Below are 26030 nucleotides of genomic sequence, written 5' to 3' on the forward strand. Positions count from 1 at the left end.
TATAGAAATGTTGGTTGGATTGATTCAACAAGCTTTGTTTCAGTCATCTTTGTTGCTTATATCATAAGACATCGGCATGAGGTCGTAGTGTATATAGTTTTACTGCATTTGAGGCATGAGAAGGGATCATGATTTCGACATTTGAGGGTCGCATTCAGACGGCATTTGAGGCAAAGCTACTTCGGTTGTGTCCTTGGACTCTGCTTGAGGTGTTGCAGAGACTTCTAAATGCTGTTGGGCAATGCATTGATGTTTTCACACTCATTTCACATTAAATGTGCAGTGGTGCACTGTCTGCGGTTGTGGAAGTGTGACCCTTTCATTTTCACATCGTTGTTTTCAATAGTACCAAGTGTTAGAAATGCCAACTTTTTATATCCTAAAACTAACATTTGTTGTATCAATAGTTCATAGGCAAAGTTTTGCTTTTCATTTTAGGGTTAATCTCGACTCCGACATTAGATTTAATCGAAGTGTTAGAGATAATACTCATTATTTTCAAGTTGAATGCTGCTGCTGCTGCTGACTACTACGACGGCGGTTGTGCATTGCATTTGCAGCATTCATCTACACCGTGGGAGTCAAATCATCAGCTATCCAAAAACCACCCACAGGAAGTTGACACCGCCTCAATAAATTTACGGAAGAGGGGTGGGAGAAAGGCTAGGAGATGTACTGCCGTAGAATCTTGCACCGGGATTTGCTAATTCACGACCATTGTATCCCACATAAACATATGCGAGAGAAATGAGAATTTATGTACATAAATCTCTAGTTGGTAAAACCATGAAGCACGACATCAATTTATAAAGAGGGTTCAAAAGTGTCGGGTACGAGCTAGATACAATCATGACATCAATTTATCTGATCAACAAGCCGTAAAGTTCCTAAAAGACTCAAACAACTTAACATTATCAGATATTATCCAACATGGCCTGGATTGATCAAGGTCTTCATCTTGCTCAACCCACAGATTCTTTGAGCTTCAACTCATGGATCGGTTCAAGATATAACCGGGAAGAACTCATGTACACTGTGAAAATGATTTATACTAACTATTGCATAATGTACAACGAATCACCTGTGGCCCAACGGATAAGGCGTCTGATTTCTAATCCGATAATTGTGGGGTTCGAGTCCTACAAGGTTTGCTATACTTTTTCTTTATGTTTGAGCTTCTCAATTGGCCCATGCCCATTACACAATCACGCGAACCAAACAAAATCTGGGTAAAAGTAATTAATGAAATCGGTAAAATCTGGGTTTGTTTATTGATTTCATCCTCATCACCCATTTTTTCTCACAGGTAATTCGGAATCTACAAGACAAAGGTACCTTGTCCTTTTTTTTTTTCTTTCCCTTTTCTGTCCTTTTTCCAATGTAAAAATTGTACCTTTTCTTTAGAATAAACCATTTCGTTATCAGTTCGTTCCTAATGGAAATTTGTGAAATAAACACATTTTATTAGTGTTTTTTCTTATGATTATTGGTTGAGTAAGAGACTTATATTTGGGATTATGGGTTAGTTCATAACTTTGCTGAAATCATCAGATCCATCAGCCTCTTTGGATTGTTAGAACAATACGCCATTTTCTTTAATATTTGTACCCATTGCGCCATTTTTTACTTTAAAAATCTGGGATTTTTTAAATGTGTCAAATGCCTGATTTTATAAGCTTTAGCCCCAAATTTTCTTCAGATTTGGGCTACTTTTTATTCCAAGATAATATGATGTTGTTCTAAATGGGAAGGCTGCCCTCTTAAAATGTAGAATCTGGTCTCCACTGTTTTACATGCACGACCTTTAGAGCCGTCAGATTCGTCCTTAGTTGGCATTTGTGATTTTTCCCATATTTTGTCAATCGGTTTCGGGTTTTTTGGGGGTTTCATGTTTGCTCATTAGTAATGGGAAGAATGTCCATAGCTCTAGATCATGACATGCATGTCTTAGTTCATCATCGATAGCTCTTTCATTGAATACCCCATTTCTAGTATTGAGCAATTGTCAAAATTCAAACACTACTCTAATTTCTATAGGGCATTGAGGACATATCAATATCTGATATTTAGATCAGAACCCGAGTCTACTCCTACTCTCCTAGAACACTTGCCTATTGCATCAATGGGATGTATTATGTTCTTGATATAGTTTGTTATACTTTGGTTATTGTGAAATATTGCTGACCGTTTTCCTAATGCACTCGGTTCTTGTGTGGTCATGGATGATAAGACTTCTAATTCTTTACCAATTGCATGTAAACTATTGCAAAAGGAATTATGATGGATGGTATAAGTTGTACATCCATCTTTGCAGGATGAGCATCCAGAATCAAGGGGCTAGCTTATCTTCCTCTGCGAAGCTGAAGCGTGGGCGTCCATGGGAGGAAGAGAGTGTTCAAGGGGGCAACACACCTGCAACACCCGAGACTGACTATCTGAACAGAAACAAGCAAAGTATGTGGATAGGTAACCCTGCCTCTATTGACATGTTAGGTCAGATGGTTTCTGGTGTCGTAGAAGGATCATTTGATGCCGGGTATCTTCTTAATGTTAAGGTAGCTGATACCAATGTGCATCTCAGAGGTGTTGTTTTTCTACCGGGACTAGTTGCTCCCATTACTGGTGCAAACGATGTGGCTCCACATGCTAAGATGTACAAAAGAAAAGATATTCCTATCCCGTTTCTAAACATTCAAAGTCGTCTCCATGTTGCGAATCCTCCATCGGGGAAAAGTCAGAAGCCCGTTGAGCAAAAAAATGGCGACTCTAACATTTCAGACCAAGGTCTACATACTGGGCTTCAGCCTGGTGCCTCGGTTGCTAGTGAGAGCCAATCTGCCTCTGTTCTCCTTCCTCCAGCTAGTATCTTGCCAATAAATGAAACCGTTCTATCCCTCGGACAAAGGGTCATGCAAGAACAAATCTTTGATTCCCTATTGCATAATGAGAAAGCTGTCGGACGGCATCTGTCACTGCAGCGATTTGAAGGGCCAAATGCTAATGTAGAAGCTCCTGAAGCATCCGAGCCTGTGTCTGCAAATGATGCTACTAGTTTGTCAGCTACTGAGACTATAAAAGTCCCGAGTCCTGATCTTAAGCCAAAGAAATTGGCTCATGATGATGTGAAAAGTCTTGGTGTTGATAACAACGAAAGTCCCGAAGATATTGATATTTCCGAAGATACTCGATTGGAGCTTGCTCAGAAGATTACAAATGGAGCTAACACGTCTCACATCGATGGTTTATCTGCAAGCGATGATATTACAACTACGGCAACAGCTCCGTTCCCTGCATCCATGACCAGCCTACCAATAATGATATTCGGGGAAGAAACTACTCCGTTTGAACCCGAGTTTGCTGCTGAAGAATCCATTCTTCCAACAATGGTTGTCCCTGAAGTTAACAGTTCCACAACGACTACCGACACTTACAGTGTGGAGTCTAATGCCAAAGATGCGATTCCAACACCACATTCTTTGTTTTGGAGAGATTGAAATTAAAGGCGGAAACAGGACGAGCTTGGAAGATAGACCTAGAGTGGTTTATGGTTGAAAGCAAATGCTTAATTTGGATTTGTTCGTGATGGATACTCTTTGCAATTTACCTTTTAACTTCTTTCATTTCTACTTCATTAATCATTCTCATGCTTCTGTTAGATGGCAAAAATTAGCAATCAAAGCTGGGGATGGCAAAAAAAAAAAATGTCCGACTGATTTTGATTCCATCTAATACGATGAGGTTGGTTTTCTCTATAAGCTTTGGGTTTTAGGGTTTAAATCAAATGCTTAATTTAGATACACTGCATATGCAGATCTTGAACTCAACACCTCTAAGGATAATAATAATCCCATTATCTACTAATGTTACTCGACTCGAATTGATCGAGATAATAACAAATCACTTAACCATTAATGTTATTCGGTTCATATTGATCGGATTTGAGTTTTAAAGAGAACCTGTTTTGTCTTTAAATAGTATACGTGATTCCATTGTGCCAAGAGCGGAAAATTTTATGTAAGCTGAAAGCCCGGCCTAAATGAGTCATCCTCTGTCTTTTTAATTGATTTCCCCCCTTCAAGGTTCAATGTTTTCTGGGTTTTCAGATTCAAACAGTTTACGAAGCTTCAAGACCGAATTATTGAAGTTAAAATCCGCAAAACCTTTTCATAATTTCTAGGTTTTCTCTTGAAGAAGATGGATATCATTTCCCAATTACAAGAACAAGTGAATTCAATAGCAGCCCTAGCTTTCAACACTTTCGGTACACTGCAACGAGATGCTCCACCCGTTAGGCTCTCCCCTAGTTACCCAGAACCGCCTCCCAGTACCACCGAGGACCCAACCAATTTCGCCGAACAACCTAAGCTTATGAGTGCCGCTCTTGTCAAGGCCGCTAAACAGGTGAGAATGGGGTAAATTCAATGATTAGATCTTGTGTGGGAATGTCAAATGATTATTGTTTCTGGTATTTTCTTCTTCTTTTTTCCACAGTTTGATGCGTTGGTTGCCGCGCTTCCGCCTTCGGAGGGAGGTGAAGAAGCTCAGCTTAGAAGGATTGCTGCACTACAAGTAAATATAAAGAGTCTCCAATTGTTTATTCGTTTCTGAATTTCATGTTGGAATTTCTTTGTTTTGATTGTCGTTTTTGTTTCCTTCATTTGTCTTCCAGGCTGAAAATGATGCTGTGGGTCAAGAACTTCAGAAGCAACTGGAGGCTGCTGGTACATTTTTTCACATCCTTTGTTATTCTAACATGATTGTGAGTGTCGGAATCGGGTATGGGTCTTATATCAGTACCGAACCTTTATCCGGAGTACTTCAAGAAAAATCGGATAGTCCTGGCGATACAATCATCTTACATGTTCTTAGGAGATAGTAACAGAGTGACTTTTCTCCCAGTTTCTGCCTCCTTAATGAATAAAGAGAGAGAGAAAGATGATTACGAAAATACTTACTAGTAGGTGTAGTACATATTTAAGACCTAGGCTGCTCGTTCTCGAGATGTCTGGACTAGATTGGACAACTAGACAATAGTTGCTAAGTTTGCTTAGACTCTGGCTTTTTGTGATGTATGTATGCAAGTAGGAGTATGTTAGCTTTGTGTCGGTCGTTCCCCGAGTTTTTGGTTCGTTTAACTGCTATATATGTAGCTTTCAACTTATCTTTCTTGGAAGTTTAACCATATAAATACGACCGGAGATTTGAGTTCCCTGAGTTTAAGTTGTGGATCTAGATTCTAGACTATAACTTCGAAGAAAGGTTGTCTAAACTATCCGTACAATGTTTCCTTGTTTTTGTTTCCAGAGAAGGAATTGAAACAAGTTCAGGAGTTATTCACTCAAGCAGCAGATAATTGTCTGAACTTAAAGAAACCAGATTGAAGTCCTTTATGCAAAGGTTTATTGTATACTTAAGTTCGTATAAAACTGCTTCATCTGGACTTTGATTCTGCACTAAAATTCAATCAATGTACTCTTTCTATATTTGCACATTTTCAATATCGACATTTGCAAACAGATTCGATGATTATTGGATTCGATAACTATTTGACCTGTTTGAGCAGTTGGACTGTCTCCTCCAATCTTCTATCCGTGATCTCTTTCAGGGCAACAGTACGAGGTTTCCTGCTGGACAAGGAACATAACTTAAGTTGTGGTAAAAGGGGTTTTGGAAGGAAACAAGGTTTAATGGTTTAAAGAATCTAACATTTTTTCAGTGCTTAGTTTCTTGTAAGTTCTTCAAAAAGATTGTGCAGTCTCTTCAAAAGAGCAGGGAACCTGTGTACAGCTTTAACACCTTTCGGATTCGAACATATCTTCTTCAGGATCTCAGAAGCAATAAAGTAACCTTCTTCCTTGTTCCTGGAAATGAAAATTATAGCCAAATCAGACGCAAAACAACATAATATGATACATTATCTTGAATTAGGGGGAAGTAAGAAAACCTTAGCATCTCCCATAAGATTGTCTCTACCGATGGATGGAGTGTCAATTAGCACTTCGGTTTCTGAGTGTTGAGAATGCATGCTTTAGAACCTCCTGATAGAGGATGCTTTGACTGGCCGAGCGAATCTGTTTCATTAGAATGCCGATTGCACCCACGGCCGCAAGTTCTTCATAGCATTTCAGAGAATGGGCTGTTGCCATATCTGCAATTTAAGAGTTGGCATAAGTATGTAGATTCAATCTCATTTTAGCTCATCAAATTAGCCTTCGCTCATTTCAAGGGGTTCTTTATGTGGATCATATTATGCCCTACAAATTGACCCTACAAAAATTTTTTTTACAGAAGAAACTTGTATATATTTTTTAATAAACTGAATTTCAAAAAGAATCATACAAATTACATTGCTCCGTACAGCCACTATATATCTTCATTTCAATCTATATTTTAAATAATTTTTTTCTTAAATATTTATATCTGATTAAATAAAAAAATTAAATCACACAATTTTAACGTATTATATATGGAGGACATTTTATAATTTGGAGGTTTTCTACGAAAGTTACTCTCAATTTAGTGTTGGGGACAACCTATTATCTTATCTCCCCTTATCCCATTACATATGGGAACAAATATATATGGGATGTGCTTAAATGAAACTACAAATATATTATAATTCATGAGTTGAAAGGAACTGCCTTGCATAACGAGTCATTAAGTATGTTATTAATATCCCACCCAAAGCGATTCCAGTGGTTCGTACCCTCCACGCGCATTCTGATTTGTGTTGCATTCGTCATTAAACAAAAACATTACCGCTATTATATGTTCTATGCAATCCGTTTCTTCTTCTTGCTTCTTTCAAAAAGAAGATCTCGTTTAGCGGAAAGCGGAAAAAGAATCTGTTTCGATCTTCAAGACCCCCCCAAAACAAAGTGAAAATCAATTAAGCAATTTGATCGAGTTAGCATTTCGATTGTTTTTGTTCTTTTGTATTGTTATAGAAATTTGAAAAGGAGCTCTCTTTTATTGTGTAAAATTAAAAAAAATATGGCTCAAGCCATTGAAGAATGGTATAAGCAGATGCCGGTCATCACCCGCTCTTATCTCACAGCTTCTGTTGTTATCAATATTGGTTGCTCTCTCGAAGTATGCCTCTTATTCCATTTTTTCTGGATTTATTTATTTTTCAATCTGGTCAATGATTTTGATTGTTGAGTTTCAATTTTCAATGATTTGGACACTTTTTTTATGTTTATATGCAAATGGGTGTGGTTAGTTTAGGTTGTTTTGATCCGTGTTTGTCTCAATTTAATGAAATTTATTGATTCACATTGGATTTGATCCATGGGTTTTCACTCATGTTTCAATAAAGTTAGGAATTTGGGCAGGAAACATTTTTTGTATGATAGGCAATTTATGATTTATATTCCCATCTTGATTTTGATAATAATTAGAACTTGTTTGCATTGTTGTGCTAATCTGATTTTTCTTTGCAGATAATATCACCTTATAATCTGTACTTGAACCCTACACTTGTGGTTAAACATTATCAATTCTGGCGCCTCGTTACTAACTTCCTATACTTCCGCAAGATGGGTAAATTTCATGTGCTTTTATGTCTGAATGTTATGATATCTCTAGTTTGTTATGCGGTGGACCAACGTTATGAAAATGCCATAAATGTTTTTGCTCAATAAATATACATACTCCTACCGAAACAATAAGAGCCGACTCTATTATGATTCCATTTTTTAGTGAAAGTATGGAAATGCAGTTGTCTATTCTTGTTGTTTTAAAAGCTTGAATAGAATCAGTATAGATAGAAGTGAAAGGAGTTGGGCTTTAAGAACAAAAATAAATTCTATATCACCCTTCGTTTTTTTTTGACTTTCTTTGGAGTTTACATCATGAATGGCATTGAATATCTTTATGATTTGTATTGCTTATCCGAACATGTCTATGTGATTATGATTGATTATAGTACTCTCAAATTGATTAGCACCTTTAACATGGTACCCCTTTATATGCCAGATTTGGATTTCATGTTTCACATGTTCTTTCTTGCTCGATACTGCAAACTCCTTGAAGAGAACACTTTTAGGGGAAGGACTGCAGATTTCCTTTACATGCTCTTGTTTGGAGCTTCTGTCTTAACTGGCATTGTGCTTATTGGCGGAATGATACCTTATCTGTCGGCATCATTTGCAAGAATCATATTTCTAAGCAATTCATTGACATTCATGATGGTAAGCCTATATGCGCTCGGTTACATGCAAAATACGTTTTATTCAGTGTTTATGTTTTCTGATAGCCATTTTGGAAGCCATCTTATTTACCACAACTTGTAGGTTTATGTGTGGAGCAAGCAGAATCCTTTTATACATATGAGTTTTCTGGGTCTTTTTACTTTTACGGCAGCTTACTTGCCCTGGGTGAGTCCTTTTATCTTGAGCATGTTTCATCTATTTCAATGAACTTACAAGTTTCGAACAAAAAAGAAAAAAATGGTTATGGTGAATTTTCTCATGGGGAAAGAATTTAGTCTTTCATCATTTTTTGGTTTTATCATACTTTGCCCAGTTGCAGAGTTATAATTGCTTCTTTTCCTTGTATGGCTTTTAGGTGCTTCTGGGATTCTCTGTCCTTGTTGGTGCTAGTGCTTGGGTGGATCTCCTGGTGCGTTTCCATTTCCTAAGCCTACTTTATGTTGAAATATTGGCATGGTATTATTAGTATGAATTCTATGCATTTCTCTGAGTTCATTTGTGTGTTCACCCGAGTGACTACAAGCTTTACCAGCGTAACTAAGCTTTTCATAATCATCATATATCATCATCACTTTTGGAGAGGTCTCGATGTGATTAGTGTGGAAAAGAAAAGTGTCCTGATTTGAAGGAGAAAGTTGCTTGGTCTCATCTGCTGTATAAGAACCATTAGAGTCCTTTATAATTTATGCAGTGGTCCTATAGACTGCCCCTTGTTCTTATCTCTTAATTTGTGCTTGCCCTTACTTTGTCAACTAAATATTTTATTTATCCAGGGAATGATAGCCGGTCATGTATACTATTTTCTCGAAGATGTATATCCCCGAATGACAGGTCGCAGGCCCCTAAAAACTCCATCTCTCATCAAAGCACTGTTTGCGGACGAGGATGTAGTGGTAGCACAGCCTGCAAATGTGAGATTTGCTCCCCCACCCGCAGAGGAACTTCACAGGGATTAATTAGTCCACCCTCCACAAACTAGACCAGTGGAGATTACCTTGGCCGGTTTGATCTCTGCAAAGTGTGGTTCGCCATTTCGTAGAAAAATGTTCAAAGTTGCATGCTAATTAAGTGGTTTTGCATTAGCAATGTGTATAGGTCCTACTGGATTTATGTGGATCCATAGATTTTTGTAATTTATACCTAGACTGGGTGCTTTTCTTAACATTTATAATGAAGTACGACAACATTACATGATATTGTGGAAGCGTGGAAATGAAATGAAGACATTGAAAGATCTATTCAGTGATGATTCCGAAAATGATCTATGGATAAAAATATTTGGTATTAAAGAGTGAATAACCTGGAAGGTTAATGAATTGACAAGTTGATAAGTATTGGTTCTGGAAGCTATTCATCTGGAGTTGTTCGATAATCGGATTAATCATCTTTGATGGTAAAGATCCTGAATACCCTTCAGATTTCGTAGAGCTTCCGAAAATTATCCGAGTAAGATGATCCTAATAAATTATATTCTGAATAACTGATGAATCCGTCAGTTATTCAATTCTTCCAATAGTGATTCTAAATTCCAACATTCTATCGACATACTGAAGATCTGTGTTTCTCTGCTTGATAAGATTATCCAGTACCTCTGAATAATATCTGTAAACTCTGATGTGTTCCCTAATCATATAAATATTTTATCTGATTTCTGACTTGAATTTTGTTCTGATACATGACCTGAATTCTGTTTTGATTTCTGATCTGGATTCTGTTATGATATCTGTTCTGAATTCTGTTTTGATTTATGATATATCCGTTTAATGACGGAAAAATGTTTTAATTGGGGGGTATTGTTGAAGGAAGTATTTTAGCAGGTTCCTCGGCTTTGTGCTCAGGGCCTTACAAGTTGTGTGGGTTGGATGTATGGTTCTGGGGAACCTACACATTATGTTGTGTTAGGATGTGGGTATATATATATATATGTTTTAAAAAGATCTAAAAAGTTACATGGTTTTTGGGAACACACTAGATAATCTATTCTGATCTCCTGAACTCAGTCACCTGAAATATTTATATGAACTGAAAGCTCATTGTCCGTTACCACATGAAATATCAGTAGGATCTCTGCTCAGCATAAAAATCTGTAAGTGTTCAGAAACAATAAAGAAATATATGTTTATTTGTATCTGCACGTTCATCAGCATCATCTGGTAGTTCTGTATGTATTACTGAGCTTTCCAAAGCTCACTCTGTTACTCAACATTTCAGGTTAAAAGAATTGTACCAGTGCAACTATCGATTTCAGTAAGGGAGTTCTTCCGGTGCTGTTTGCAGAGTACGATACATGTGATTAGGGGGCATGTAATTGTATTTTGTTTTATATACGAATCTGAAAATCTATTTTATTTCGAATATTGATAACTTTTATTTTGTACTCATAAATGATTTTATGAGTTTACAAGTATTAATAAAAGTTTTTAATTTTCCGTTATTTTTACAATGGGTCGCTCCGGTGGCCCTAATGTGACACTCCAGATTGGATCGGGTTATCCGCATCGGTCTGAGGGGGTTATATTTAGTGGTATTAGAGTTATGGTTTGAGTCAAAAAAAAATTTCAAGATAGACTGGCCGGTCGAATGTCAAAAAATGTCTGATCAATACATGCCCCTATACTACAATCGTACCTCTCTGAGCCGGAACTCCAGGGCTGAGTCCCTATCTGTGATGAGTAAACCGAAGTTTCTATTCGTTAAGGCTATACTTGTACAAAAAGGAATACCAGTAACATCTGTCTAAACGCTGTTAAGTATCTCACGAGCCTTGTGTGAATTATTCATCTAAGAAATTCTGACTCGACTCCGGAAATGAAATTGGGATATGCTACTGCTCTATGAGTCTATTCTCATGAGCAAGACTGAATTGATTACTCAAGGAAATTTTCGTTCAGATTCTTTTATTGAATTGAGGGAGAGTTCTGATAAGAATGTATGTTCAACTGGTTTAGGATTAGTGGATGATCCGTATTTCTATAAGAGCTACATGAAAGATATGAAAGAACTAATGGAAGTTTTATTTCTGTAATAATGTGACATGAATGAATTTCGAGGACGAAATTTTTTTAAGGAGGGAAGAATTGTAACACCCCAATTTAGGGGCTAAATTTAAGAAATTATAAAGTGGTGAATTTAATTGGTATTTTTGAAGGAAACGATTGATTAAATTATAAAATTTCAAAGTTGATAGACCGTTTTAAGAAGTGCAGGAAATTCAGTGACTAAATCCATGATTTACCCACTTTTTTTTTGGAGAAAATTATAAATCTCTCCCTCGTATGTTCAGCAGAATATTTCCCTAGTTTTCCCTCTCCAACACCCCTTCTTTCAACTCCGATCTACTCGCCGTCCGACCTCCGATCGACGAACCGAAACCACCACCGTGTTCGTTGTTGAACGAGGAACAAAACCCCTCAAACCTTTCGTCATGAATCGTCGCCGTTCATCGTTAATTTCAGTCGGAAGTATCGTCGGTAATAACTCGATTTCAGTTGGTTTTTAGTTGATTCACGACAATCCAGTCATCCGTTTACGACACCTCCCGCACCATCGTGTTCCTTGTGCCATTCCGAGTTCGTCGATATCAACCTTGGTCTCCGTAGACGGCGGCGCGTGAGGAGGTGAAGTAGTCAAAGTTTCCGATTTGTTGGAATCGAGCACTCCACCGTTCAAATTTGTGAACCGAGCTTTGTAAGTGCCTCGAAATCGCTTAAAATAATTTTTAAGAATTGTTTCGTGATTTTTAGGCTGCCGGAAGAGGTCTCACGCGCCCCCACTGTTCATGGGGATGGTCCAAATGACCGGTTTGATCGGTTTTTTTTACCAATTTGATCGGTTACAACCCGACCCGACCCGTTGACCCGACCCGTTGATCGTTGGCTACTGTTGACCAAAACTTTGACAGGCTTTGACTGGGCATTAAACGACCTTTGACTTTTACCGAGTATACCTATCCTGACATTTTTCGATGTTCCAAATCCAATTCCGCAGTCTGTTTTTTGAAATTCGGACCCGAAGGCCTCGCAATTGGCAGTCAAACTCGTTGACTTTGATTTTGATCGAAAATTCCAAATTTTGAAAAGTCATATTTTGTGCTTTCGACGTTCTGAATCCGAATCCAAAGTCCGTTTCGCCAAATTCAAAACCGGTAAGTTATTTTTCACTGATTTATCATCCGATTCGATCAGTTTTTCAGAATTAAGCTCCATTTTTTATGTAATTTCTGTTGATATGGATCCGAGAAAATATTGGAAGATGATTTCAAGTTCGAGGGCGTTCGAATGGAATTTAATGGTCGATCAGTATTGCACGAAAATCGAGGTAATATTTTACTACCTCTTTATGCGTTATAAAACATGTTGGTATTGGTAAATGCATGAATGGAAATGTTTGGTCTCATATGTGTAATTAATGAAGACCTACACTCGATACGAATACGGTAGAAAGTAGGTAACTGAATATGGCTCAGATGACTATTATAAGAAATTGGAGGACAGTTGGAATTAAATTACAAGTTCTGGAATTAAGTGATAAAAGAATCAACCATGAATATGTAAATTATAATTTATCTCATTAAAGGTACTTAGATGATAAATTATGAGAATATTTCTATTAGGTAAAATTACGAAATTACTCTTATGTTGGAAAATGACAAGAATTGTCTCTGGAAGTTGATTAATAAATCTGAAAAGAATTATTGATCTAATAAAACTATTGTTGTGCATAAGAAATGTTAGTTTTACTTGGAAATTATAGATAACTGGCTTTTAACCCCAAGAGGGTTTATGCTAGATACTAGAAGTCTTTTAAGGAATAATTTCAAGATCAAAGAATGTTCGAGGAAGCAATTAATCATAGGATCTCTATATTATATTATTTTCGTTAAGAGCTAATATCGAAATTATCTGGTTAAGAAATTACAAAAATGCCCTTGAGAGGTAAAATAGTCTGAAATTCAGGAACATTTGAATTATCCTAAAAAACCTCGAAATAACGGGAATTGACATGACTACTAAATGAATTAGGTAACCTCAATGAATGAGGATTTAGTAAGTGATTTGGATAAGTCTAGAAACTCTGATGAGTTTACATAGTGTACAATTACGATGATTTATGATTAAAATAATTAAGTACGGCAACATTACATGATATTGTGGAAGCGTGGAAATGAAATGAAGACATTGGAAGATCAATTCAGTGATGATTCCGAAAATAATCTATGGATAAGAATATTTGGTATTAAAGAGTGAATAACCTGGAAGGTTAATGAATTGACAAGTTGATAAGTATTGGTTCTGGAAGCTATTCATCTGGAGTTGTTCGATAATCGGATTAATCGTCTTTGATGGTAAAGATCCTGAATATCCTTCAGATTTCGTAGAGCTTCCGAAAATTATCCGAGTAAGATGATCCTAATAAATTATATTCTGAATAACTAATGAATCCGTCAGTTATTGAATTCTTCCAATAGTGATTCTAAATTCCAACATTCTATCGACATACTGAAGATCTGTGTTTCTCTGCTTGATAAGATTATCCAGTACCTCTGAATAATATCTGTAAACTCAGGTGTGTTCTCTAATCATATAAATATTTTATCTGATTTCCGACTTGAATTCTGTTCTGATACATGACCTGAATTCTGTTTTGATTTCTGATCTGAATTCTGTTCTGATATCTATTTTGATTTCTGATATCTCCGTTTAATGACGGAAAAATGTTTTAATTGGGGGTATTGTTGAAGGAAGCATTTTCGCAGGTTTCTCGGCTTTGTGTTCAGGGCCTTACAAGTTTGTGTGGGTTGGGTGTATGGTTCTAGGGAGCCTACACATTATGTTGTGTTGGGATGGTGGTATATATATATGTTTTAAAAAGATCTAAAAAGTTACATGGTTTTTGGGAACACACTAGATAATCTATTCTGATCTCCTGAACTCAGTCATCTGAAATATTTCTCTGAACTGAAAGCTCATTGTCCGTTACCACATGAAATATCAGTAGGATCCCTACTCAGTATAAAAATCTGTAAATGTTCGGAAACAATAAGGAAATATATGTTTATCTGTATCTGCATGTTCATCAGCATCATCTGGTAGTTCTGTATTACTGAGCTTTCCAAAGCTAACTCTGTTACTCAACATTTTAGGTTAAAAGAATTGTACCAGTGCAGCTATCGACTTCAGTAAGGGAGTTCTTCCGGTTCTGTTTGCAGAGTACGGTACATGTGATTAGGGGGCATGTAATTGTATTTTGTTTTATATACGAATTTGAAAATCTATTTTATTTCGAATATTGATAACTTTTTTTTTACTCATAAATGATTTTATGAGTTTACAAGTATTAAGAAAAGTTTTAAATTTTCCGCTATTTTTACAATGGGTCGCTCCGGTGGCCCTAATGTGACATTCCAGATTGGATCGAGTTATCCGCATCGGTCTGAGGGGGTTACAGATCGTGTACTACTTTTGTTCGGAGTGAGACTGGTGCTCAGTATATCTCTCAGACAGACCCATTTCGCGAGGTGTATTCCTTGTGTACTATATATATATTCTTCTCTAAGGTTCTAATGTTAAGTCTGGTTCAACATCCGAATCTCGTCTACCTGATCGGATATTGTGCAGACGGGGATCAAAGAATTTAAATTTATGAATATATGCCTAATGTGACATTCCAGATTGGATCGAGTTATCCGCATCGGTCTGAGGGGGTTACAGATCGTGTACTACTTTTGTTCGGAGTGAGACTGGTGCTCAGTATATCTCTCAGACAGACCCATTTCGCGAGGTGTATTCCTTGTGTACTATATATATATTCTTCTCTAAGGTTCTAATGTTAAGTCTGGTTCAACATCCGAATCTCGTCTACCTGATCGGATATTGTGCAGACGGGGATCAAAGAATTTAAATTTATGAATATATGCCTAATGGATCTTTGGAAAATCATATACTAGGTATGTTACATGTTATGTTTTCACTTGTTTCGTGCTCGTTATGTCGCAGGTGTCATTTCTTTTTCGGTAGGGGACTTGAGTTCTGATAATGTCATATGTTTGTTCAGATTTAGCTCCTGGTGAGCAGCCACTGGATTGGCATACAAGGATGAAAATTGCCGTAGGAGCAGCCAAGGGACTAGAGTACCTACATGACTTTGCCGACCCGCCCATCATTTTTCGTGACTTTAAAGCGTCGAACATCTTACTAGACGAGAGCTTTAATCCGAAACTCTCCGATTTTGGACTTGCAAAGTTAGGTCCATCTGAAGGGAAGGATCATGTATCAACAAGGGTGATGGGGACCTATGGTTATTGTGCTCCAGAGTATGCCATGACAGGGAAGCTGACAACGAAATCCGATGTCTACAGTTTCGGTGTAGTGCTTCTGGAGATAATCTCGGGGAGGAGAGCTATAGATCTCAAAAGACCGATCGAAGAACAGAACCTGGTTGCTTGGGTATGTTCTAAATTGTGACATTTGCATGCTTTTAGATGGCTTTAGAGTTTAAGTTTATCATACATAATCTTGCAGGCAGAGCCATTGTTTAAAGACAAGAAGTTCACATCCAAGGCCGACCCCCTGCTTGAAGGGAATTACCCCTTAAAGGGTCTTTGTCAAGCTCTCGCGGTTGCAGCAATGTGCCTTCAGGAGGATGCCGAGACCCGACCATTGATCGCCGATGTCATAATCACCGTCGAGTACCTAGCCAGGCTGAAAGAAAATGGAAACATCGTTGCGGAATCGCAAATAAACAATAGTATCGACCTGCCGGACTAAAACAACTAACACCAGATCCAGAATCATCAAAGCTACAAGTCATTCATAACAGTACTAGGATGATGTTTGTGTAGAAAAAAAACTGCCAAACAGTTAGCTAATTCGGTTTAAGGGGCTGTAATGGTTCCGGTAGCAATCATTTTTCCTGTATTCGAATCCGTAACCAGTTCTAAGCCGTGTTTCGGTTGATTCGACAGCAGGAGAATTGCAGACATCATTCATTTTGTTATTTGTAATAGTCTCATTGATATGAACTTCGTTCTTTTCTTCTCAAACTAATTGATTTGCATATCCGGACTATGTTCCAGAGTGTTGTCCTCTTTCGACGCGGTTCCATCGGCAACTTCGAAACATAAAACCATATTATGAACAATATATTTCTTCTCTCCCAAGCAACAAGAGACAATCACAAGAAACATAAAACCATGTTTGAATTCTTAGAATAAATATAAGAAAGAAAGCTAAAAATCCAGATTACATATTATGAACAATACTTTTCTTCTCTTCCAAGCAACAAGATGGTGACTAGACACGGAAGTTATGGACATCGTTTTTAAGGATCCTGTAATTGAAACCAGGGATCCTGTTAAACCGATTCATGTCTGCAACTTCAATCGCAGAACACATACTCGGTAAGAATCCGCTGTCGTTGCCTGCTTTTCGTTTCTTCCGTTTCCAGCCGACGATCGAGAACCAAAAACCGGACCTCGAATGACCATTCGAGCAATCCATTTCCACTCGTACACCGGATTTCCATGACCTACCACTACTACTACCACCACTACTACCACCACCAACAATACCCTGTGCTTCTAACTCGAAATTGGCGAAGTACTCAATTTCCTTCTTTAGCAGTGATCCTACGGTTCCCCTTGTGCCTATTGCAATAGGAGCTGAACCACCAGCGGCGGCGGCGGCTGCCATTTTTTTTGTCAGGGAAAAAGATGGCGTCTTTGAAGGTGGATTTATGCAGCATTTTGGTCTTTGTTGGAGGGTTTTTCAGGTTGAAGAAAGTGGTGGCCCCTGCTTGTTTTTGGATTTGAGAGCATCTTCTCTTGACCTTAATAAAGTAGTTAACTTTATTAAAGTGGACAGCATGAGTCTCTGCATAATTGGAGCGTTGGATGGGGTTAACATCATCATTTTGCTTGCTTGTGATTTGCAGTGAAAAGCATGTAAATCGCAATGCATGTTTTCCAATTGGTTTACTGTCTTCTTCCTTTACCAGAAAAATTGCTATATTCCCACAGATTTTAGGACTGGTTCGCATCATCTCAATTAGGAATAGGCAGGAGTAGGTTGAGTTTTTGGTCTATTTGAATTTGACTCGAGTTTTTCATTGTTATTTGATTTGAAATTAAAAGAAATTTTATTCAATTTAAAAAATAATCTAATTGTTAGATAAAATTTTTATATAATATGATTCGACATAAATATATATATATATAGAATTTAATTTTATAAAGTCAAATAAGAAATTAATTCAAAAATATAAACAGGGGTGTATTATTATAACAATATTTGAATATATGTAAGTGATAATTTATTTTTTATTCTATATTTAAATTTGATTCAATATTACCCTTTAAAATTTTCGACTCCACTTAAACTTATTTCTTTTATTAGAAAAATTATATGTAATCAGATCAAAATTTATTGAATATGAATTCCATATCTATCCCTATCCCTATCCCAATCCCAATCCCAATCCCAATCAATAACGTTAGCCACCAGTTCAATAAGATTAACAATAAACTTTAGAATTTGTTTATTTATTTAAATACAATTTGTAAATTTATTTTCAATTTTAGGTTATTAGGTAAGGGGTCATAAGGTAGGCTCTTAGTGCCGATGATTTCTCTCCTTTGCTTTTGTTTTTATATAAAAAAATTCAACCTATAATTATATATTTTTTATTAGTTTGAATTATTACAAGGGGTCATACACCTTTACAGTTGGCTAATGGAATATATATAACAATGGCCAAAGATCAATTTCTTACAGAAGAATAACAAAAGGGGAATGAAAAATACATTTTTATTTCCCGCAAATGTCTGTTATAGTTTACATGGTAATAGTATAAGCTATGATAAAGGATGATATGGTGTGAAGGTATCGGACATGATCCTTTGATGTGTAAATCCATGAGTGATTATTAGTCAGTTTGAATCCAAGTAGTGATGTTATTATTTAATGCAAATAATAAACTAATTTAAAATTGTTATGCTAATTAAAATTATAACATTAAAACACAAATACCCAAACTGAAAAATTAGAAATGAAACAACCCTATACAAAAGAAGTAAGAGAGACCATTGGGCATGGCCTCATAACACATAACATTAGCCAATGGGTCGATCCCACGAAGAAACTGAAAGATGGTTTGAGTGAGTACAAGAAAATTAAATTTCTATATCTTCCCAGTAAAAAAGATGTAAAAATTTTACACTTTGTTCATGTAATGAATGGTTGACACTGGCGGATTCAGGCTCGGCTTTAATGAGGGGCGTCATAGGACACCCCAAAAATTTTGAAAAATTTATTTATATATAAATTTAATATAAAAATATTTAAAAAAAAATAGAATCAATATATTTTTGAAAGAATATTGTTACTCTTAAACATAAATTGATACCTATTATTTATTTTCATTCACTCAAAAAGAAATTATTCATAAATTTTTAAATTTGACACCCCAAAATAAATTTTCTAGCCCTGCCTAGATGGTTGAGTGAGACCACAAATGATTTTCTTTATATAATCCCCAAAACCGAATGGTCCCCCCCCCACCCAACACCACTTTTTCTTTTTCTGTAATTGTTCATACACTATTTTACGTTGGGAAGGTGACAGCAATACCTTAGCTTCCGATTGGAGGCGAGCGCGTTTTTGAGGGCAACGTCGAGACTTGCGCCTTCACGGAATATCGAGTCATACAGCTGACAGACGAACCTTGATAGTTCCTCTTCTTCATCCCCAAAACCTGTAGGAAGGTACTCATTCTTCTCCATGTCACTGTCCCAGTCACTTGCAGGACTGATGGGTTCGGGCTCAAACTCCTCATCTTCGGCATCTTCCTCACCAATCTCGAACCTCCCATTTTCCATAGAGTTATATTCTCCTGTTATATTGACTGATGCATCATGGGGCTCAGCTGCAGGGCATATAACAGCTTTGGCCCCGGAATCTAGAAAGGCCTTGATCAAATTTGCGTTGGGACCGTAAGTTCCCGTGAAGATTATGATCCTATCCCTCCAGGCTCCAACCTAGCATTATTCAACCAAGCTCAGGAATCACAGTTCATGATCAATAGAGAACACAAATAAAATAATATAAAACAAGTAAACAAAGACTTTGGGCGCCATTGAAAGGGAGTGAGGTGAGCTCATTGAATAAGACAGACACCAATGGCCCTAAGTTGACATGAACAACATCAAGAATGAATGTCATTTGTCTGAAAGCTGATGATAGTTAATACCGCAGGCTTATAGAAAATATAATCATCATGGTCTTAGTAACATGCTTCGATTCATTCGACGTTTAGAGGCAATTCTCTTGTGTCTGGCAAGACCATCTAGATCTATAGAATGTTTAAGCAACTAAAACAAAGAAAAGTACACTAATCTTGTAAATGCAACATTGCCCTAAGACAAGCAGCACATAGTACATCTATAGATATATGGAATCATGTGTTTTGATCTGTAAATCACAAAATCAAGCAAGAGAAATATACATACCATCCAACGAACATCATCGGGTGTCATGTGCAAAGAAGGGACTGTACGTCGAAACATGTATGCCGCAATTTCAATATCATCTTCCACGACCTTTAAAAGATGTCAAGAAAATCACAATAGAAGTTTGTTAGATTTGATAACAAAGAACTAACAACAAAGACACTAAAAGCAAATGAGAAATGAATGCACACTTGGGTTTGGCGTCCAATATATCTATGGCCAATGTTTCCAACTTGGAAGTATGGTTTAAAGCGGATCAAATCAGCAATAGTTGTAATATTGGCAAAAGACGAGACACCCTTCTGACGCTGGCTCTGTAATACTGACAACATGCTCAGCTTAACGCTTTGCAGAAACTTATCAGCCAGTTCTCCAGGTTCAGCCACAACAAACACGTCATTTTGCCAACTAGAAAAAAGAAACATCGAGAAGGTTAGGATGAGGCAAAAGCTACACGCAAAAGTAATTACACAAAATAGAGGGTCTTTTAGACCTTAGTACTGAGCCAACTGAGTCATTTTGAAGGGCCAAATGTATAATGCCCACTTGTGGTAGGTTCTGTAACTTCTCATGCAAAGACCGCACGGGTAAAGAGAGCTGCCTGGAGGCTGGAGGAGAAGTTGGGGGTGATGTAGCTGTTTTTCCTGATTGTAGTCCATCCAAGCTTAAAGGCGGGACAGTGTCAATTCGGCCAAGCTTCTGCATGCCAGCATCAGTACCGAATAAAAGGGGGCTTGAAGGAAAATTTCCAGTGATCAGAGGAGAAGTAAAGGGTGTTGGAAATGTTGTTGCCGGTAATGTCTTCGAAAATCCAGATATGTCATGCAAAAGAGATAATCTAATTCCAGTTCGAGCACAAAATGACTCAAGTGCACGAGCATGGTGCACAATTCTTCCCGAATCAGGACTATGCAAAGCTTCAACAAGTAGTACATTTCGCCTCCAGCCTAATGAAGGGCTATTCTCATCTATCAAATCTCAACACAAAATAAATTAAAAAGATTCAGCAGAGCACCCAGGAAGTTAGAATATATAACTATTGAAAACAAGGCATTATACCTGCATTTGGCACCTTTGCCATGGCAAAATATTGAGATTTCAAATTTTCTGTCCACTTCTCATCATGTGCAAAGGGCAGAAGAAGTCTTTCACATGCATTCTTGAAGGCCTCAGAATTGTTTTCAATGTAGTCCTTTACGCAAGCTTCCAACTTCATCCAAACTGTTGGATCAGTCTCATCCAGCTCCATGTCACAACGTTCATCAACTAAAAGGGCAACCATAAAAAATGAAGACTCCATAAGAATTTCCCTAAAGAGAAATTGTCAATGAATGAATTCCAAGATGGTTTTTTTATAAGAAAATGGTTTGCTGAAGAAAGTGATTGAGAGTGGAGCCATCAACTGGGGTTGCAAATCCCAACACTCATCAAGGAACCAAAAAATATAATACCTTGATTAAACCGGAAATATCGAATCTCAGGAAGCATAGGTATCAATGTACTCATAACTTCCTCAGTTCGGTCCACAGAGCATGCACTCTCGATCAGCACTTGCCCAGTATCTAGATAACGCCAACCACCTTTTCGTGCCTACATCAGAAGAGAAACTCACGAATCCATGGAAAGAAGTAATGGAATGAAAAGGCAACTAGAAAAATTAAAATCTCTAGATTTTTTTGTTCTCCAATTAGTCAAAATATAAGAACTACTTAGAAACATATTGAACTTGGAACATCATAAAAAGCACCTGCGCAGCTTCCTGTTATTTTGTAGAATTTACAAAATGAGGATTTGCAATTCAAACAGTCTGGTACTATGAATAGTTTTAAGGCCTGTTAAAGCTAGACTTTACTTATGTAAAAAAAATACAACATAGAGTAGTTACCTTTGTAGGTACGGAACCACAACCAATTGAAACTATACAGTCAATTTTTGTATCGGGCCATAAAAGTTGTGCTTCTCTTATGGAAAAGATAGTTGGATTGTTTGCCACTATAGCACCATCTTGCCAGCGGTATACATCTACATAAAAGGTTAAGAAATAATATGAAGGTTAAGTTCAGACATTCTTAATAAAAAAAATTAAGCTAGCAGAAGAAAAATACCATCTGAGAAATCATCAAGATAATATGGGGCAGCAGAAGAAGCTCTTATAGCTTGCCATATATGGTGTTTACAACTTCCCATAAAAGCACTTCGTTTGTAGCCGACTTGAGCACCTGTAGTTGGAGATCCTAGAATGGTAATTCCTGAACTTTCTGATATTGCAAGAGGCACCTCTGGCGTTCCCACAGGATACTGCACATTAATAAATATATAAATGTATAAACAAACTCTTAGAGCTGCCAAAAATTACCAAAATGGATAATAACTTATTGTACAGATATCTACAATGAGTAATATAATACATGAACCCAATTAGAGTTCATATTATATGATAGAAGAAGGAATTTTTTACCACAAACCTGATAATTGCGGAATATAAATGGCTGAGCCGGCATAACGCTCACCAAAGTTGACACAACAAAAACTTTAGGAATGTTTTTCACAGCAGATTCGATTAGTAGGTCGCCATCCTCATCAGCACACATTTCCTTTAGCAACCTTTCAAACTGATCTGCACTGTGCTGCAATACTCTATGTTATACCATCTCGTTGAAAGAGAAGGATACTTCAAAAGGTAAAACAAACAGGGCCATTTAAATCATCTATTTTACTATAGCAAAACACCTCTGAAAATGATAATAACAATATAACAAGCAGAATTGGTTGCCATGTTTTATTGATTAAAGGCAATATAGAATGGGCAACCCTTAAAGTAAATTTAATAAATCCTCTGAAAACCCTGAAAACATATTGTAGGAACACAAAAAGTTATCATTTGTTTGGGGTATACTTTCAAATTAATTCCATGCCTCTTCTTGCATTCATAGACATACAATTTCAACTATGTTGCTCGGATTCGTCGTTGTTATTCAAGTGCCCGTGTCTGACACATGGGTATGAGGATATGATCCACCAAGGATCCTCCAAATACATGGAAATATATATATATATATAATCTGGCCATGCCCATATCCGACACTCACACTGAAGTCCGAAACATAGTTTTCAAGGAAAAGATGAAAAGAGCCTCAGCATTACCAAAGAAAGAAGCACAATTTCACATAAAAGAGAAATTCATACTTTAGATCCATGTACAACAACTCTGAAACTCTGTGAAGAACTTTTATAAAGCAGATCCAACTTTTCTCTCCAAGTTGCGGCTTCATTATCCTTTGGCACAGGTTCAGCAAAGACAAGTTTTCCTACAAAATAATTTAGATTTTGATAAACAAATTGAAACCTAAATTGAGTGTTCTTAAAATTAATATTTATGTGGCATACTAACCAAGATTTTTGTATATTTCTTCACATTGGTCCAAGGTCATCAATTTAATCCCAAGGGCAACAGCAAGCATGCCTCCAGTTGATGTCCCACAGATAAGGTCAAATAGCTCATGTATTCTCTTTCCAGTTCCCTTCTCAATTTCTTTAAGGATCTGCACAGTTGCAAGACCTTTCATGCCACCTCCATCCATTGAGAGTATGCGTAGGCCTTGCTTTGGTATCTGTCTTCCTCTTATAGCACGTCTCAAGTTTTCATTCTCTCCTACAAAATAACATAATTGGATGATCCAAGATCCAAATATTCCCGACAAAATTTAAAAATCAAATGGAAGAAATATACCAAGAATTGCCAAAGCACGAGCAGCAGCTTTATTCACACGTGGTTCGGGTGCAACTGTCAGTCTCATGAGAAGCTCCTTCAAGCTTTCAGAGGTGACAAGAATGCGGCGATTCTCCAGACAGAAGGCCAAATTCCCAACGGCTAACAAAGCAGGCCTTTGCACCTGATTAAATATAAAGGTTTATTTATACATACATTTGATATAAGAATAATTTAGATCAGGATAGTACCTCTGGGTTTTTATGCGCACAAAGTAATTTTAATGATTTCAAAACATCCTTGGTTAGCATCTTCTGAGCTACAGTATCAGATCCGATTGCCAATGTGACCACAACTTGTAGCACAGAAACCAGTTCTACTGGGTCAGGGGACTTCAAAACAGTTTCAATGGGTTGCATGATGTCACATTTCAACAACTGCATTGCCACAGAAACATCTCCACCAAGAGTTGATAGAGCAGAGCAGGCTTGTTCAACCTGACACAAGATAAGAACTATAAAGATTCTGCATAAAATGAATATGTCTGATGTTATTCATAACATGAAAGTACAGTTTACCACATGGCGGTTGTCACTACTTATCATACTTATGAGCTGTCTCACTGCATTCTCATCTTTACCAACAACCACACGATTCCCCTGGTCTTGCATAATTATCTTTACCAATGCAGAGGCCAACAAAGGGTGATGACAAGATGAAAAGCGGAATATGAGAGAGAAAAATGCACTCAGCTTGTGTCTAGATGCACCAAAATAAGAACTATTCTCCATCTGTAATACACACCAGAAGCAGTTTTAATCATAGATTTATCCATGCTCATATGAAAGAATGAGCATACAAACAGCTAATATGTGTAGGTTGTACCTCTATTTGCACATTCACCGATCTTATATTTTCATCAGCCACAATCCTGATATTTGCAAGGGACAAATGGTGTAGCTTGTGTAAAGGCAAGATTTCAGGAAGGAATTCAAGTGGATTACCAAATAACCTAAGAATTTCTAACTTAGCCATAGCCCTGCCATCCAACTGGAGAAAAACATTAGACTAAAGGAAACTATATACCCATGGGCTTAAAGAAATAAGTTGATTGTCAATAAAGTGACCTGAAGTCGAGAAGAGGCCGGACAAGTTTGTTATGTTCCAATGATAGTTCCACCAGCCCGACGCACTGTCTCAGCTCCGCTGCTCATAAATTAGCAACAGAAATAAGGTAATTTTGACAAGTGAGAAAGCAACAGCCTAGACCTTTCAAAATGATGAGAATAATTTTTTCCCTCCTTATATGAAAATTGCAACCTTGATACGGTAATAATTCTATCGGGAACATGATTTAGATGTAAAACTTCATTACTCTCACCAGGAACAGAAACAAGCATGTTGTTGTCAACCCTTAGTACTTTTAAGGTTTTTAGTTCACCAAGCTCAGGTGGTAATACAGAGAGCTTGTTGTGATCAAGATATAGTTTCTCCAGAATAGGCAATTGAGTTAGCTCAACCGGCAGTGTCTGTATCAGAAAGCATGCAACCAATGAGTGTCAAACTACTGAAGCAGAGAAAAAGGAACATGCCTAATTTCTTCATAGATCTCAGTCCAAAATTTTTAATCTTCGTCTAAAACTTTCATTTCAAGCACTCACTACTATTTATACTGCTTTCTTCTTCGACTTTCACACATTCACTATTTCTCATACCAATGTATTCTTCTAAATTAAAAAAAGATCAACAAGAAGTTAAATTAGCCTAGGTTCATACTAAAACTTCCTCGTAATCAACTGTTCCACGTTTCTCAATAAAATCATTTGACCAATAAAAATACATAAACAAAAAGGCAAGGAAAAGAAGCATCCAAAGAAGAAAAATACCGTTAAACCACAACCGCAAAGGCTTAGCAAAGTGGTACTCCTCCAATGGTCACCGCAAGACACCAGGCCACTATCACCAGAGGGAACCAAATTCGACCGTAACAACCGAACCAAAACTCCGACTCCATCACTCTGCTGACCTGACCCGGCCGCCTTAACCATCGTAACCGCCCGCAATGGCTCCTTTCTCTTCTCCACCTTCATCTCAACTCCAACTGAATTTCCATCCGTCTCCCTCAATTCGACCGACACCGTATCTTGCGGCACTGGAAGCGCCACCATCAATTTAGATTGCAGCCTTATCGCCACCTGATCCTCGTCATCCCCCGCAACCCAATCCAGATCGATCCTAAACCCTAGATCGTTCTGATCTTGAGGCGTTGACGATTCCAGTGAAGCCAAAGACGAACTCGCCTGTGGTGTATCGTTTAGATCTTCCGCGGATTGTTCGTAACCGTAGTTTAGAGATAAACGGAAGATCTCCGAAGGACGTTTCCATCCTAGTCCCCAAGACATTGCGATCGGAAGGTCAAAATGCAACGAGGAGAGGGCTCCGATCCCGATCCGGCGGTCGATACGATGTTTCACATTTGAATTTTCTTCACATATAGAAAATGGAAACGATCAACAACAGTTTTCGTTTTTAGGATTAAGATTTTATAGAAATTAAAAGCAAAGCAGCTTTGAAGAAGATAATATACTGAATGAAGAAATTCAAA

The 26030-nt window shown here is 37.3% G+C and overlaps 4 protein-coding genes across 6 annotated transcripts; 3 read left to right on the forward strand and 1 right to left on the reverse strand.

The window, feature by feature from the left end:
• Positions 1 to 26030, reverse strand: LOC120204224 (phospholipase A I-like). Of its 2 annotated transcripts, XM_039204340.1 has the most exons (19): positions 25312 to 26030; positions 24807 to 24954; positions 24553 to 24631; positions 24311 to 24464; positions 24004 to 24216; positions 23677 to 23922; positions 23447 to 23609; positions 23108 to 23368; positions 22903 to 23024; positions 22182 to 22343; positions 21822 to 22014; positions 21602 to 21738; positions 21168 to 21306; positions 20776 to 20982; positions 20210 to 20684; positions 19908 to 20124; positions 19717 to 19806; positions 18809 to 19245; positions 1 to 33 (listed from the first exon to the last, which is right to left on the reverse strand). In XM_039204340.1, coding segments are annotated over exons 1-19 (3960 nt in total). In that variant the 5' UTR covers positions 25828 to 26030; the 3' UTR covers positions 1 to 32. The 2 variants fall into 2 exon arrangements, with proteins under 2 accessions (XP_039060271.1, XP_039060272.1); XM_039204341.1 differs by lacking the exon at positions 25312 to 26030 and having other exon boundaries at positions 24311 to 24475; positions 24807 to 24823.
• On the forward strand, positions 2308 to 3547 carry LOC120204226. Its single transcript, XM_039204344.1, has 2 exons — positions 2308 to 2818; positions 2858 to 3547. The coding sequence occupies exons 1-2, from the start codon at positions 2316 to 2318 to the stop codon at positions 3492 to 3494; spliced, it is 1140 nt and encodes a 379-aa protein (XP_039060275.1). The 5' UTR covers positions 2308 to 2315; the 3' UTR covers positions 3495 to 3547.
• On the forward strand, positions 4002 to 5860 carry LOC120204228 (mediator of RNA polymerase II transcription subunit 21-like). Of its 2 annotated transcripts, none has more exons than XM_039204347.1 (4): positions 4002 to 4401; positions 4492 to 4569; positions 4670 to 4721; positions 5735 to 5860. In XM_039204347.1, exons 1-4 carry the CDS (start codon positions 4195 to 4197, stop codon positions 5791 to 5793), a joined length of 396 nt encoding a protein of 131 aa, XP_039060278.1. In that variant the 5' UTR covers positions 4002 to 4194; the 3' UTR covers positions 5794 to 5860. The 2 variants fall into 2 exon arrangements, with proteins under 2 accessions (XP_039060278.1, XP_039060277.1); XM_039204346.1 differs by lacking the exon at positions 5735 to 5860 and adding an exon at positions 5305 to 5483.
• Positions 6810 to 9407, forward strand: LOC120204227 (derlin-2.2-like). Its single transcript, XM_039204345.1, has 6 exons — positions 6810 to 7092; positions 7443 to 7542; positions 7978 to 8192; positions 8295 to 8378; positions 8569 to 8622; positions 8987 to 9407. Exons 1-6 carry the CDS (start codon positions 6994 to 6996, stop codon positions 9167 to 9169), a joined length of 735 nt encoding a protein of 244 aa, XP_039060276.1. The 5' UTR covers positions 6810 to 6993; the 3' UTR covers positions 9170 to 9407.

Source organism: Hibiscus syriacus, unplaced genomic scaffold (genome assembly GCF_006381635.1).
Source record: "Hibiscus syriacus cultivar Baekdansim isolate YM2019G1 unplaced genomic scaffold, ASM638163v2 tig00010533_pilon, whole genome shotgun sequence".
Classification (NCBI taxonomy): Eukaryota; Viridiplantae; Streptophyta; class Magnoliopsida; order Malvales; family Malvaceae; genus Hibiscus; species Hibiscus syriacus.

Bases quoted from the DNA above. Each gene is read 5' to 3' on its own strand.
- LOC120204226 (XM_039204344.1), top strand. From the start codon at position 2,316: ATGAGCATCCAGAATCAAGGGGCTAGCTTATCTTCCTCTGCGAAGCTG. The intron at 2,819-2,857 runs TGCTAGTGAGAG...TCTCCTTCCTCC, and splicing joins CTTCAGCCTGGTGCCTCGGT to AGCTAGTATCTTGCCAATAA.
- LOC120204228 (XM_039204346.1), top strand. From the start codon at position 4,195: ATGGATATCATTTCCCAATTACAAGAACAAGTGAATTCAATAGCAGCC. The intron at 4,402-4,491 runs GTGAGAATGGGG...TTTTTTCCACAG, and splicing joins TTGTCAAGGCCGCTAAACAG to TTTGATGCGTTGGTTGCCGC. The intron at 4,722-5,304 runs GTACATTTTTTC...TTTTGTTTCCAG, and splicing joins GAAGCAACTGGAGGCTGCTG to AGAAGGAATTGAAACAAGTT.
- LOC120204227 (XM_039204345.1), top strand. From the start codon at position 6,994: ATGGCTCAAGCCATTGAAGAATGGTATAAGCAGATGCCGGTCATCACC. The intron at 8,379-8,568 runs GTGAGTCCTTTT...TATGGCTTTTAG, and splicing joins CGGCAGCTTACTTGCCCTGG to GTGCTTCTGGGATTCTCTGT. The intron at 8,623-8,986 runs GTGCGTTTCCAT...TTATTTATCCAG, and splicing joins GTGCTTGGGTGGATCTCCTG to GGAATGATAGCCGGTCATGT.
- LOC120204224 (XM_039204340.1), bottom strand. From the start codon at position 25,827: ATGTCTTGGGGACTAGGATGGAAACGTCCTTCGGAGATCTTCCGTTTA. The intron at 24,217-24,310 runs GTACAACCTACA...TGTGTATTACAG, and splicing joins CGGTGAATGTGCAAATAGAG to ATGGAGAATAGTTCTTATTT. The intron at 22,344-22,902 runs GTATGAATTTCT...AGAGTATTGCAG, and splicing joins TTGTTGTACATGGATCTAAA to CACAGTGCAGATCAGTTTGA.